This window comes from Crotalus tigris, unplaced genomic scaffold (assembly GCF_016545835.1).
Source record: "Crotalus tigris isolate CLP2741 ecotype Arizona unplaced genomic scaffold, ASM1654583v1 scf7180000024321.1087588, whole genome shotgun sequence".
Lineage (NCBI taxonomy): Eukaryota > Metazoa > Chordata > Lepidosauria > Squamata > Viperidae > Crotalus > Crotalus tigris.
Genome location: NW_024100493.1, coordinates 1,067,501 through 1,082,026, shown reverse-complemented (window position 1 = coordinate 1,082,026; position 14,526 = coordinate 1,067,501). Strand labels below are relative to the sequence as shown.

The 14,526-nt window shown below is 43.7% G+C and overlaps 1 protein-coding gene across 1 annotated transcript in view; it reads right to left on the bottom strand.

Moving 5' to 3' along the window:
• Positions 1–3,733: 3,733 nt before the first annotated feature.
• Positions 3,734–14,526, bottom strand: part of GRXCR1 (glutaredoxin and cysteine rich domain containing 1) — a 19,817-nt gene continuing 9,024 nt past the window's right edge. Inside the window, exons 2-4 of the mRNA XM_039325220.1 lie at positions 13,042–13,281; positions 4,959–5,024; positions 3,734–3,913 (exon numbers count right to left, since the gene is read on the bottom strand). Of these exons, the coding sequence (XP_039181154.1) occupies positions 3,734–3,913; positions 4,959–5,024; positions 13,042–13,281 (486 nt within the window). The remainder of the gene's footprint in view (positions 3,914–4,958; positions 5,025–13,041; positions 13,282–14,526) is intronic.

Here is a 14,526-nt window from a genome sequence, read left to right as displayed (position 1 = left end):
TTTTTTCCCGCGAGAAGTTGAAATTGACTGATTGATTGAACCTTTTTTTTTTTTTTTTTTTTGCACATGGCAGTAGAGGCCTAAAGTGAAAAGGTTTTATAAAACCCAGCTGAAGGCCTAGGACTGGGACGATGGCGCACGTGCCCACAGAGAGAGCTCTGAGTGCCGCCTTTGGCACCCGTGCCATAGGTTCGCCGCCACTGCCCTATCTTTTGATATGTGGATTAGGTCTGGGTAACTGTATTTTGGGGGGGTTGCGGGGGGGGGGTTGAGGAAGTTTGCCAAGTTTAGGTGATGGACTTAGTTTCAGCTTGGTTGATCAATTATCTTGATTCTCGGACCATGGTGGATTCTGTTAATGGTTTAAGAGAAGATGGAAACCGTATATAAAGAATAAATATATATTTGGATATAAAACTTCTCACAACTGTGAAGCTGGCCATAATTGCATTTCTTTTTTTTCCTGAGCCTGGCTTTCAAAGTTCTCTGCGTCAAGTAAAAGTCAGCCCGTACACAATTTTACAGAGCGTGCATCTCCCTGGACGTCACAGCTTGCATATGGAACTAAAACTCCTCCACCAGAGAGAAGTAAATGAATTTTGGGTCTACTAGAGCAGGGGGCTATTACAAATAAAATAGAATCCAGGCCCTGCTGGTTTTATACTTGACAGCTAGGCGGTAGTCACAATAACCCAGTTTTGACAAAAACTCTCTCTTTGCAAGCTACAGCTTTTTAACTTTTCATATGCCTCCTAATGCAGGCATTTTTAAGAGCAATTTCCTCCAAGGATGCCATTTTTACCAGCAATTTTCCCCGACAGATGAACTTTACATAATGCATGGGACACGTCGCTTTATTAGAAGCCTGGGTGGCAAATTGTGATGCCGTATGAAAATGAAATATTAATTACGTTCCGGTCTCCCGTTTCTTTGTTCAGAAAGAGTAAACAAAGTCATTAAACTGTGGTCCAAAATGCAATCCCTATCCCTACGATGGGTTTGAAGGGAAGGAGAGCTTTTCGTTTTTAAATAGGAAGGAAGATCGGTGGCATAAAAGTTGGATAATAATAAGAGAAGAGGGGAGGGGAGGGAAGGAGAGAAGAAGGGAAGGAAAGAGAAGAGAAGAGAAGAGAAGGAAGAGAAGAGGGGAGGGGAGGAGAAGGGAAGGGAAGGGAAGAGAAGAGAAAAGAGAAGAGAAGAGAAGAGGAGGAGGGGAGGAGAGGGGAGGGAAGGGGAGGGGAGAAGAAGGGAAGGGAAGAGAAGAGAAGAGAAGAGAGAGAAGAGAAGAGAAGAGAAGAGAAGAGAAGAGAAGAGAAAGAGGAGGAGGTGAGGGGAGGAGAGGAGAGGAGAAGGGAAGGGAAGGGAAGGGAAGAGAAGAGAAGAGAAGAGTTGGAAGGGACCTTTGAGGTCTTCTAGTCTAGCCCACTGCTCAAGCAGGAGAACCTGTACCGTCTCAGACAGGTGATTGTCCAGTCTCTTCTTAAAATTCTCCAGGGATGGAGCGCCCACCATTTCTGGAGGCAACTTCTGTTCCATTGGTTGATTGTCCTCACTGTCAGGAAGTTTCTCCTCAGTTCCAGGTTGCTTCTCTCCTTGATTTGTCTCCAACCATAGTTTCTCGTCCTTACTTCAGCTAGAACTTGATGGGGCTTCATAAATTGTTCAGCGCGTCTGAAAGCCGTTTTTCAAGAAGGCTCACTGATAGGCCAAAAACATTTTACACCAGGTCGGTCTTTTCAGAATCCTTTCCCCTGAAATGCCATCGTTGACGAACTCAACCCTCAGATGAGAGAGAGAAAAAAAGGATTTGGGGCTAAAGAGTCCAAGGGAAATGCTTCAAGAGTGATTTCTCTCATTTTCATGTGAGAAATTGTCTCAGGATTACAGTGCTCTTTTGCCGTCGCCCGTAAATTATTTAAACGAAGCCGAGCGATCAAACTTTTCCCACCGTCTACATTATTTAGGGCCTAAATGTTTCCTGTTGAATGCTTTTGTGTCAGATCCTAAGTGAGTAAAGTTAGCTTTTAGGCAACTGCAAGAAATTAAACATGAAACATCTGTCATTATTTTGTGAAGGATGGTGGTCAGGAATGAAAAGAAGCAGTCTTCATTAGCAAAATCCATACAGGGTTACTCATTAATGAAATCCTACAGCTGTGAAAAAGCGTTTGTCTTTATTTAGGCACCAAAAAAATACAACTGAGCAACGATGGAGGAAGTAAACGTTTGGTATGGTTTTTAGCAATGGCACTTAGATTTATATACCGCTTCATAGTGCTTTACAGCCCTCTAAAAGTGGGTTACAGAGTCAGCCTATTTGCCTCCCACCCCAACAATCTGGGTCCTCATTTTACCGACCTCGGAAGGATGGAAGGCTAAGTCAACCTTGAGCTGGTCAGGATCAAACTGCTGGCAGTGGGCAGAGTCAGCCTGCAGTACCACATTCTAGCCACTGCGTCACCACGGCTCTCTTTTAAATGTATTTTATTTATGAGATGTATAGGCCGTCCAAAGAAAAGATTTATCTTTTTATTATTTTTAATCGTGTTGTTTTAATATACAAAACCAAATGTTTTGGCATATGATGTGATTCTTAAAATTCAGATCTTATAAAAATCTTTTATTTGTGGGATGTTGTTTTTTTGTAAGTGATATGCAACCCCCTACATTAATGGCTCTAGGTAATACGCCAAGTCCAAGAGGCAGATCTAATCTTTGACCTATATGAGAATAATGGAATAACAGAAATGGAAGGGGTTGCAATCATGTCACCCCTCATTCTTCTCTTCGTTAAACTAGGCAGACCCCATTCCAGCAACCATGATTAGGCCAAAGTCATCCAGTCAGCTTTTATGGCTAAGGTGAGAGTAGGACTCACAGACTCCTCGTTCCCCGTGCCTTAACTACTACACCAAATGGGACATGATAGCAGTCTTCCAGTATCTCAAGGGCTGCCACAAAGAAGTGGCAGTCAAGCTCTTCTCCAAAGTGCCTGAAGGCAGGACAAGAAGCAACAGATGGAAACTCATCAAGGAGAGAAGCAACCTAGAACTAAGGAGAAACTTCCTGACAGTTAGAACAATTGACCAGTGGAACTGGTTGTTCGTCCATCGATTTCGATGAAGACCTTGACATCTTGTGGGTTGTGGGCCATCAACGATGTGTTCGTAGGTGGCTAATAAGACCGATGATAAGCGACGTGGTATGCTGAGAGCACGGCAAGACACGAAAGATGCCCTGGTCAACCACTGCACCCAGCTCATCTCCAATTGTCTCGACTTTTGTCCTGCCATTGGAATAAGATGGAATCTGGGAAGAGAGAGTGAGGCTGACTATGCGCATCTCTCCCTCACTTAAATCCAATCCACGCGCAAGTCTTGACATCTTGACTTTCCCAGTGGAACTACCTGCCTCCAGAAGCAGTGAATGCTACAACACTGGAAGTTTTTAAGAAGAGACAGGACAGCCATTTGTCTGAAATGGTGTAGGGTTTCCTGCCTGAGCAAGAGGTTGGACTAGACAACCTCCAAGGTCCCTTCCAACTTTATTAAATATATTCTGCGACTCCCAGTCTATATTTCACAAATGAGCAGAACCGATTCAGCTAGATAAACACGGTGGCTTTTAATTTTTTAAAAGAGAGAGAGAGAGCATCACAAACGGCTCTGTCGACATAATAAAATGAGGTTGTGCGTGTGGGTTCGGGTCTGTGCGCAAGAGACACGCGCCCTTCTTAGCTCATGCAGTTCTTGCAGCGCTGCAAGCCATTCTCGTTGCAAGCCGTGCACCGGAGGGCTTTGAAGGAGTCTGTAAAACAGTTCCGGAACATGGACATTTTGCTCCCATGGCACATGACGCAGGGAAGGAAGCCAAAGCCCCCGCAGGAGAGGCATTCGTGCGGGTGTTGAACTCTCTACAGAAAGGGGAGGGGAGGGGAGGGGAAGAACAATGGCATCTATTAGTTGCATGAACAGACCCATGCCTCTCAACCCCAGCAAGGTTAAGATGTGCACCGTTCAGCTCCTCCAAAGTTGCAGTTCTTCATGCTCTCTGAGTTTGGTTGTGTCCTTGCAGAGATTTCATTAACCATAGGTGACAACATCAGTGTTAGAAAGAAGTGGGGCTTGTGGAGAGGAGGAGGAGGAGGAGGAGGAGGACGACTGTGGGGTCCTTGGCGCTCTCTGAGCTAGGTTGTTTTCTTGCAGACGTTTCATTACCCAACTAGATATCATAATCAGTGTTGGAAGGGAGTGGGATTTGTGGAGAGAAGGAGGAGGAGGAGGAGGAGGAGGAGGAGGAGAAGAAGAAGAAGAAGAAGAAGAAGAAGAAGAAGAAGAAGAAGAAGAAGAAGAAGAAGAAGAAGAAGAAGAAGAAGAAGAAGAAGAAGAAGAAGAAGAAGAAGAAGAAGAAGAAGAAGAAGAAGAAGAAGAAGAAGAAGAAGAAGAAGAAGAAGAAGAAGAAGAAGAAGAAGAAGAAGAAGAAGAAGAAGAAGAAGAAGAAGAAGAAGAAGAAGAAGAAGACTGTGGGGTCTGGGTGCTCTCTGAGCTGGGTTGTTTTCTTGCAGACATTTCATTACCCAACTAGATAACATAATCAGTGTTGGAAGGGAGTGGGATTTGTGGAGAGGAGGGAGAGGACGAGGACTGTGGGGCACGCTGGCTGAGGAATTCTGGGAGTTGAAGTCCACAAGTCATAAAAGGGCCACGTTGGAAGACCCCTGGCCTATATTCTTACCCATCCACAGGGGAATTCAACCGTACGCCATTTTAAGGCGAGCAGTCTTAGCAGTTAGAACAACAAAGGGTAAAAATCTTTAAACGTCTTAGCAATGATTTGTCTGGAGAAGTCGAACGGAACTTTTGTATATATGTGGATCAATATAATGACACACTCAAGGGTTGTCGGGACAAGGAAACGGGAGCTTTTGTGATGTGGTCTCTGCTAAGCACCTTAATTACCTCAATTTTGGTTAAGAGGTCCTGCAGCTCCCCAGATTCATTCATTGACAAAATTTTCTCAGCACCCTAGAAAGAAAGAGGCAAAATCCGTTAGTTGGTGTCCGGGAGGGTAGGTGTATACGTGATTGTCTGTGTGTGAGTAGGACAGAGAGAGAAAGAGAGAGGAGGGTGGAAGGTGGTTATTTTGGAGAATTTAACAAAGGAGAAGCTTTTTTTTTGCAAGAGGCATTGATATAAATCACACTTTTCCAGTTGAACCAAGTCACGCTTGTCGAACAAATAACATTTGTCTAAATGGCGCTACACAGTCATTGCCAAAGGTGCGCCTTGCTTTGAAAAATAGGCCTTCCTATAAAAATAGGGTTAAAAGGTACTTCATCACATTTAATTTCTTCATATACAGTTACATCAGAGATTCTTACTACATGCATAAGAAAAATTGAGGGGGTTTTGTTGTTGTTGTTGTTGTTTACAGTTCAAGGATCTCCAGCCCTGAATTCACACAGAGCTGGTTAAGTATAAAGGGAAAAAGTCTGTGGAGATTCTCCATCATCCAGATCAGGGTTGTCCCAAAAGTACTTTTTTCAGGAATCAACTGGACTTTCCTGTTTTTCTTTGAAGACATTTCGCTTCTCATCCCAGAAGCTTCTTCAGCTCTGACTGAATTGGTGGGGAATGGAAGGGTTCATATTTCTACCGCTGGTCATTTGCCTTCTTTTAGAGGGTCGTTGAGGCCACTTGGAGTTTTGTCTGTGTCCTCGGGGTCCAAGTGACCTCAATGACTCTCTAAAACAAAGGCCTGACAGGAAGAAAGATGGTGGAGCTTCTTTTTACCTCAGCCCAAAGGTGCTTTTTCATGAGGCAACTGGACTTTCTTGTTTTTCTTTGAAGACATTTCGCTTCTCATCCCAGAAGCTTCTTCAGCTCTGACTGAATTGTTGGGGAATGGAAGGGTTTATATTTATACTCCTTGCAGACCGCTGGTCATTTGGCTTCTTTTAGAGGGTCGTTGAGGCCACTTGGAGTTTTGTCTGTGTCCTCAGGGTCCAAGTGACTCTCTAAAAGGAAGGCCTGACAGGAAGAAAGATGGCGGAGCTTCTTTTTACCTCAGCCCAAAGGTGCTTTTTCATGAGGCAACTGGACTTTCTTGTTTTCCTTTGAAGATGTTTCGCTTCTCCTCCCAGAAGCTTCTTCAGCTCTGACTGGATGGTGGGGAAGGGAAGGATTTATACTCCTTGCAGACAGCTGGTCATTTGCCTCCTTTTAGAGGGTCGTTGAGGCCACTTGGAGGTTTGTATGTGTCCTCAGCAGTGCTTTTTCAACTGGACTTTCTTGCTTTTCTTTGAAGATGTTTCGCTTCTCATCCCAGAAGCTTCTTCAGCTCTGACTGGATAGAAGGGAATAGAAGGCTTTAGTCTAGTCAGAGCTGAAGAAGCTTCTGGAATGAGAAGCGAAATGTCTCCAAAGAAAAGCAAGAAAGTCCAGTTGCCTCCTGAAAAAAGCCCCTTTGGGACAACTATGACTGGAATGACTGAGAATCTCCATATATTTTTAGCCATGCAGTTTGGGATGAACACCCTCCAAGTCGTGTGGGAGTATGAATGGGTTTCCAGAAAAAAAAATTGCAGACTATAGGAACCATTTGCGCCACTCAGATGACTCTGTGGACACAGACAAGACCTCCAAGTGGCCTCAACAACTCTCTAAAAGGATGCAAATGATCAGCTGTCTGCAAGGAGTATAAATCCTTCCTTTCCCCCACCCTCCAGTCAGAGCTGAAGAAGCTTCTGGGATGAGAAGCGAAAGATCTTCAAAGAAAAACAATAAAGTTCAGGTGAAAAAGCACCAGTGAGGACACAGATAAACCTCCAAGTTGCCTCAATGACTCTCTAAAAGAAGAAATGACCAGCTGTCTGCAAGGAGTATAAATCCTTCCTTTCCCCCACCATCTAGTCAGAACTGAAGAATCTTCTGGGATGAGAAGCGAAACATCTTCAAAGAAAAACATGGAAGTCCCATCACCTCCTGAAAAAAAAAAACACCTTTGGGACTGTAAAGGGAAAAATGATGAAAAGGCTTAGAAAGCAGATGTGAAAAATTAAAATAACGGAGATCGAATGGGGTCCCAAATAGAAAAAGATCTTACAGAGCGAATTGATCTGCCGAAGAAGATATAAAACAATTCCATGGTTCCTTCGACTAATCAGAGAGGACCAGCTGAACTTTTCTATGTAACACTCGGAAAGGGAAATTTTTGCTGCTATGGAGTCAAGATCCAATCCCGTTTTGGCAGTGGGTCAGTCCTCCGTGTGAAAGTGTTTATGCAATTCTGACGTGACCTCAACTAATGTCAGCATATTGTCAAATTTGATTGCTGAAGCATTGCTGGGGTGTCTCGCAATTAACGCAGGATTGCCAACTGGATCAGGACTGGATGACCTTCCTTCTAACCAAAGCCACGTTGGAATCAGGGTTTATTTCTGGAGAGTCGTGGTGTCACAGGATGAAAGTGAACACTGGGCCATAGGTGAGGGCTTTTTTCTGTCTTTGATGGGTTTCCGTTTCTATATTTTCTGATCTCCAACAACGAGGGTGAAGAGAAAAAAACATTTGCTAAAGATCAGCGCCGACACCAGCATGGGGAAAACGTAAGAAATATAAAAACCAAGCTTTTGTTCTTTCTAAAGGCCCCTTTTTCTCAAACCAAAGGGAGATGAAGCAAGAATGGAGCCTGGAAACCATTTGAAGTATGATGAGATGTTGGCCACCACTGTGAAATCAAAACCCGTCGCTTTTGGTGCATGTCTGAATGTGGGTCTTCCATGCACATGGTGGTAGCCACCATCTTGATTTTTGGGACCCCCTTCCCAGGAACATCTGCTACTGCCTGCAACCCAATGGGTTGGTCTATACCAGGGGTTCCCAACTGGGGGTGCGAGATGATATTCCAGGGGGTGCGAAAACTTGGGTTTTCAAAATTACAGTGTATATGCATAATTTGTTGCCGTTAGTTTGAACTTTCGTAAGGGGGAATATATCAGAAGTGTTCTAGGGCTGTGGGGTACAGAAAAGTTCTTGACTGGTAGCGTTAAAAGAAAAATCAGGTCCAGTTCCAAGCCGGGAATAAAATGGAGGCTGCTGAGGAAAGAAGATTTTCTGTTTATTGATGAGCAGAACCAACAACAGCATGCAGTTCTGAGAATGTGGATGGATTTTTATGGAGCTCTGAGACTTTGAAGTGGAAATGTTTCTGGGTTGTGCGATGAGGTGGGCTTTTGTGTCTTTTGCTAGTCTGAAGAGGGTGTTGGGTTAATCCTATTATGTCCTAAAAGTTGTGTCCTGTCCTTGGATTTGGGGTGGGGGAATGTAAATTCTTAATCCCATCAGCTGTTGAGGCTGAAGGTAATAATAACAATAAAGTTGGAAGGGACCTTGGAGGTCATCTAGTCCAACTCCCTGCTCAGGCAGGAAACCCTATACCATTTCAGACAAATAGCTGTCCAGTCTCTTCTTAAAAACTTCCAGTGTTGGAGCATTCACCGCTTCTGGAGGCAGGTTGTTCCACTGGTTAATTGTTCCAACTGTCAGGAAGTTTCTCCTTAGTTCTAGGTTGCTTCTCTCCTTGGTTAGTTTCCACCCATTGGTTCTTGTCCTGCCTTCAGGCGCTTTGGAGAATAGCTTGACTCCCTCTTCTTTGGGGCAGCCCCTGAGATACTGGAAGACTGCTATCATTTATTTATTTATTTATTTCTAAAATTTATATGCCGCCCAGTCCCAAGGGACTCAGGGCGGCGTACAAAATTAAAACAATCATGTCCCTCCTCGTCCTTCTCTTATTAAACTAGACATACCCAATTCCAGCAACCGTTCCTTATATGTTTTAGCCTCCAATCCCCTTTGTTGCACTTCTCTGTACTCTTTCTAGAGTCTCAACATCTTTTTTACATCGTGGTGACCAAAACTGGATGCCGTATTCCAAGTGTGGTCTTACCAAGGCATTGAAGAGTGGTATTAATACTTCACGTGATCTTGATTCTATCCCTCTGTTAATGCAGCCTAGCACTGTGTTGGCCTTTTTGGCAGCTGCAGCACACGGCTGGCTCCTATTTAAGTGATTGTCCACTAGGACTCCAAGATCCCTCTCACAGTTACTACTATTGTGTTAGGTACCACCTGGTTTTTTTTTCTGAACAGATTGGCCCAGTTTTTCTTAATAGGCACAAAATAATCCATCTCTAAAGACTTGAGGCTTCTGCTTGAGGCTATTAAGAAAGACTGGGGCTGCTTTCTGCCTTTGTTAAGATTTTTCTCCATTCCTCCTTTGGGGTAACATAATATTCTGCCTCTTTTTAATATTAAGAATAAAGAATATTTTAATCTGAGGAGTGGGGGGGGGGCTTCCTACCGTGGGATTGTAAAGCAATGTCTTCTATCTTCTTAGCTTCTCCTCTTTGCAATGTCAGCTTCTGGTGACCAAGTTATTTTTTTCTTTGTCTTTTTTCTTTTTTTTTTTTCTTTAATTGCTCACACCAGTCCTCCAGCTGAGAGTTAGCAGCCTCAGTAGATATAGGAAGAATACAGCCATCAGGGTCATTGCAAATTTAATAAGCAAGCCCTTTCTCAGTCCTTCTCTCTTGATTTTTTTTTCTCCCCCTCTGGTACTTCCAGTAATTCGAACTCAGAACCCTCCCTTCAGTTCAAAGATCTCAAGAACTGGTTGCCTGGAAGGACCAACAACAACATGTTCGCATCTATTTTTTGTTGTTGTTGTTGTTGTTTGGGACAGATTCCTTGTGACAAATTGTACCTGCTCTCTCTTGCTGTCTCTTCTCTTACTGGATGTGTCTGGATGGGTATGTTGTATGTACGAGGGACAATATAACTTTTTTGTAACTTATTCATTGGGTCTGTGTGTGTCCCTTTGGCAGAAAGTCTAGACTGGAGTTTGAGCGAATCAGCCAAGCTTTTATCTTATTTGATATTATGTCTAATAATCATGGCGGAAGAGAATTTGGCCTCTCTTTATAGTTCATTATTTCTCTCGAGTGCTTGCTTTCACTGTTAAAAAAAAAAAAAGGCGCAGTTTTTCTGCCTGGTAAATTGCTTTCAACATTCTTCTGTTCCTGTGTTTTGTTTTTTATTTGATTCAGTAATTAGGGATAGCCAAAAGACTCTGCAGCTGAGTTTATTGTTTGATGCCATTATTTTTCCTTCAGGGGGAAAAAAAAGACGAAGAATTAGATGTCTTTTCCTATGTGTCATATCTGCCTTTTACGGTTATTCCCACTGGTCAGTGGAAAGATTTCGGCCAAATACAGTAGTTATTGTGCCTGTGTGTTCTCCTTCATTGTCCTCTTTCAAAGCCTCTTTCACCCCCTCCAGATCTTCTGAAAAATGAAGTACAGTAACACAGGGCTGCATTTTCTAAGTGCCCCTTATTCCCATTCTCCTCTTCTTTCTGATGTAGAATGTTAGTTACCGTCTAATGCTCACTTCAGAAGTTGTTCAGATTAATTGCAAATTAAGGAGGACCATAGAGGTCAGGAAGGGAGGAAGGAAGGAAGGAAGGAAGGAAGGAAGGAAGGAAGGAAGGAAGGAAGGAGAAAAAGGGCGTGCAAAATCTTCTGAAATGTTATTATTCTTGCAGGTCTAGTAAGATTGAGGGCTTAACTTTTGGAGGGTCTCATATAGGTAGTCCTTGACTTACGACCACAATTGAGGAAGGAGGAAGGAAGATGGTTGGGGGGGGGACGAGGGAGGGAGAGAGGATGGAAGGAAGGAGGGAAAGGGAAGGGAAAGGGGAAGTGGAGGGAGGAAGGAAGATGGTTGAAAGGAAAGGAGGGAGGGAGAGAGGAAGGGAAGGAAGGGGAAGGAAGGAAGGAAGGAAGGAAGGAAGGAAGGAAGGAAGGAAGGAAGGAAGGAAGGAAGGAAGGAAGGAAGGAAGAAGGTTGAAAGGAAAGGAGGGAGGGAAGGAGAAAAGGGAGGAAGGAGGGAGGGAGGGAAGGAAGGAAGGGGAAGGAAGAAAGGAAGAAGGAAGGAAGGAGGTTGAAAGGAAGGAAGGGGAGGAAGGTGAAAAGGGAGGAAGGGAGGGAGGGAAGGAAGGAAGGAAGAAAGGAAGAAAGGAAGGAAGGAAGGAAGGAAGGAAGGAAGGAAGGAAGGAAGGAAGGAAGGAAGGAAGGAAGAAGGTTGAAAGGAAGGGAGGGAAGGAAGGAGAAAAGGGAGGAAGGGAGGGAGAGAAGGAAGGAAGGGGAAGGAAGGAAGGGGAAGGAAGGAAGAAGGAAGATGGTTAGGGAAGGAAGGAAGAAGGTTGAAAGGAAGGGAGGGAAGGAAGAAGAAAAGGGAGGAAGGGGGAAGGAAGGAAGGAAGATGGTTAGGAAGGAAGGAAGGAAGGAAGGAAGGAAGGAAGGAAGGAAGGAAGGAAGGAAGGAAGGAAAAGGGGGGGAAGAAGGAGGAGGGAGGAAGCTCAAATCTTCTCCCCAATGTTTTCTATCTCTCTTGAATGTATTTATTTTTTCCAACTGGAATCTTTAACATCTCACTCTGATTACTGTCAGCTTCCCTGCAAACCTTCACCGAGTCTTCCATGATCCCTTTTCTCCAGCCTGTTGCCAGGAGGTTTGTTTTTCGTGTGAAAAGTCAACCCGCCCTCTTTTTAAAAACAAAACAAAACAAAACAAAAAACACCAAATCAGGGCGTTCCCTCTTGACCCACAATGCTTTCATTGTGTGTCCGGTACGAACCCTGCTGGGCAGACCCGTTGGACGAGATTTCACGATTTCACAAAGCGAGATTTTTCTCTGGCAGGCCCAGATGCTCTTTGCGTTTCCCTGCAAAGGTCTTCCTCTTGGGGAATTGACAGTTAGCTTCTTTCTGAACAGTCTTGGAATAATATCTTTGCTTCCCTAATCCAAGGGAGTCAAAAATTATAGTGAACATCGCATATCATCTCCTCCTTCCTCCATTCCTTCAGTAATTTCAGCCAAAGTCCCTTTTTATGTAACCGTCCAGCAAATTTAACTTCAAATAAAAAGGTTATATTCTTACGCCAGCAGAGGGCGGAATTCATTTTCAGATGCAGCAGGCTCTATATCTGCACATCAAAATTCAGAGGCTTGGCGACTCATATGTAAGACAGAACAGAACAGAACAGAATAGAACAGAATAGAATAGAATAGAAAGTAGTTGAATAGGAGAAAGAATAGAATGTAGAACAGAACAGAACAGAACAGAACAGAACAGAACAGAACAGAACAGAACAGAACAGAACAGAATAGAATAGAATAGAATAGAATAGAAAGTAGAGTTGAATAGGAGAAAGAATAGAATAGAATGTAGAACAGGACAGAATAAAACAGAACAGAACAGATTAGAATAGAATTACAGAATAGAATGGAATGGAATAGAATAGAATTACAGAATAGAATAGAAAGTAGAGTTGAATAGGAGAAAGAATAGAATAGAACGTAGAACAGAACAGAACAGAACAGAATAGAATAGAATAGAATAGAATTAAGGAATAGAATAGAATAGAATAGAATAGAATAGAATAGAATAGAATAGAATAGAATTAGAGAAAATAGAATAGAATAGAATAGAATAGAATAGAATAGAATAGAATAGAATAGAATAGAATAGAATAGAATAGAATAGAATAGAATTACAGAATAGAAAAGAAAGTAGAGTTGAATAGGAGAAAGACTAGAATAGAATGTAGAATAGATAGAACAGAATAAAATAGTAAAGTTGGAAGGTATTCTGGAGGTCTTCTAGTCCAACCCCCTGCTCAGGCAGGAAACCCCATACCCTTTCAGTCAAATGGCTGTCCAATCTCTTCTTAAAAACCTCCAGTGTTGGAGCACCCACAACTTCTGGAGGCAAGTCGTTCCACTGGTTAATTGTTCTCACTTAACTCTAGATTGCCTAATGAACCTATTCCTTAATGAGGGCTGCAGCACAAAGGCTTGCGAACGTAATATGCTTCCTCTTTTCCACATCCGGGTCGCTCTGATTTCTCACGTTGTCAGATTTAAACCGGGCAGGCAGACTCGCCTAACCTCATCCGTTCATCCCTCGCACACTTACCCCCAGATACTGGCCTTCGATAAAGGCGACAGGGACCGACGGGATTTCTCCCAGCTTTCTGCATCTCTCAGAGAGCTCCTTCCCGTAGTCCCCGTTCAGCGCAATGTTCTTCTCTACAAACTTCACTCGGTGGTTTTGGAAGATCTTCCGAACTAACTCGCATCTTTCGAAAGTGGTTCTCACCACCCGAAGGCTGGTGGTGTAGATGACGATGCGTCCGTTTTCCAAAACAGAGGATAACTGTAAACATAATGTGGGAAGTCAGCCCCCCAGAGAAGGAAATATTAAAGAGGCAGAAAAGCATGCCCAGTTTTTCTTAATAGCCCCAAGTCTCCCTCCCCTCAAGCAGAAACCATCTCTGTAGAAATGCAGAAGTGATAATCCATTCAGGAAGGTTGGAGCCCTCCAGCTAGAAGCTTAGGAAGACAAAGACACCTAAAATCTACACACCCCACCCAAACTCTAAGACAGGACATAATAGGATTAACCCACAGATGCCAAAGGGCACACGTAGACTCAGGTCAGAATACATGACACAGGAAATACAAAGCCTCAAACAGGAACAGGAAACAACTCCAAACAAAAGGCTCCAGAGGATATAAAAACCCACTCCCTACATGTGCTCACTCTCTTTCTTCCAGAGCCATCTTCCTGTCTGGCTCTCCTCTTCAATAAACTGCAACCTGTCATACACCACCACTGGACCAGCCTGTCCTACCGCTTCTCAACTTCATTCTAATTGACTTGACTTACGGCAAGTCACGTAAGCAAGGTTAAAAAGCATGGAGGGAGGACCTCGAAAGAAATTGAGGAAGGGTCCCTGCGTCACCCTGTCGTACAGGTAGTCCTCAATTTATAGCTGCCAGTGTAGTGACCGTTTGAAGTCGCAACGGCGCCGCGAAGGCGATTTGCGACCGTTTTGAGCATCCCCGTGCTCAAAACTCAAATGCTTGGAAACTGGCTCATATTATGACGGCTGCAGCATCCCGGGTTCGCACCATCCCCTTTTGCGAGGCAAAATCAAAGGGGAAGCCAGATTCGCTTAACAACCGTGTCACTCCACGAAAAACGGCAGCGAATCGCTTCACAAATGCGGCCAGACGGTCATAAAACGGGACAAAAATTCACTCCACACACCGTCTTACTTCGGAACAGAAATTTGGGGTTTCTCATCTGTGGTCATAAGTCAAGTCTGTATTTATCCTTAACTGAGGGGTGTGTGTGTGTGTGTGTGTGTGTGTCCTTTGAACTGTCTTGAGGCAACCTTTTCCCAACTTCCTTTCGATAGTGTGGGAAGCGGCGTTTGGGGTTTTTAAATTATTTAAGGGATTTTTTTAAATTTTTTATCACCGTGGCCTCCCAGCAGACGTGGCATTTTCACAGAAGCATCCTTGGCTGCTGGGGAAAAGGGAGAGTTTAAATAAGGCTGAGATTCTTAATTAGCCCGCGATGCTTTATTCGTAGCCCCCCCCCCGGGTTCAGATG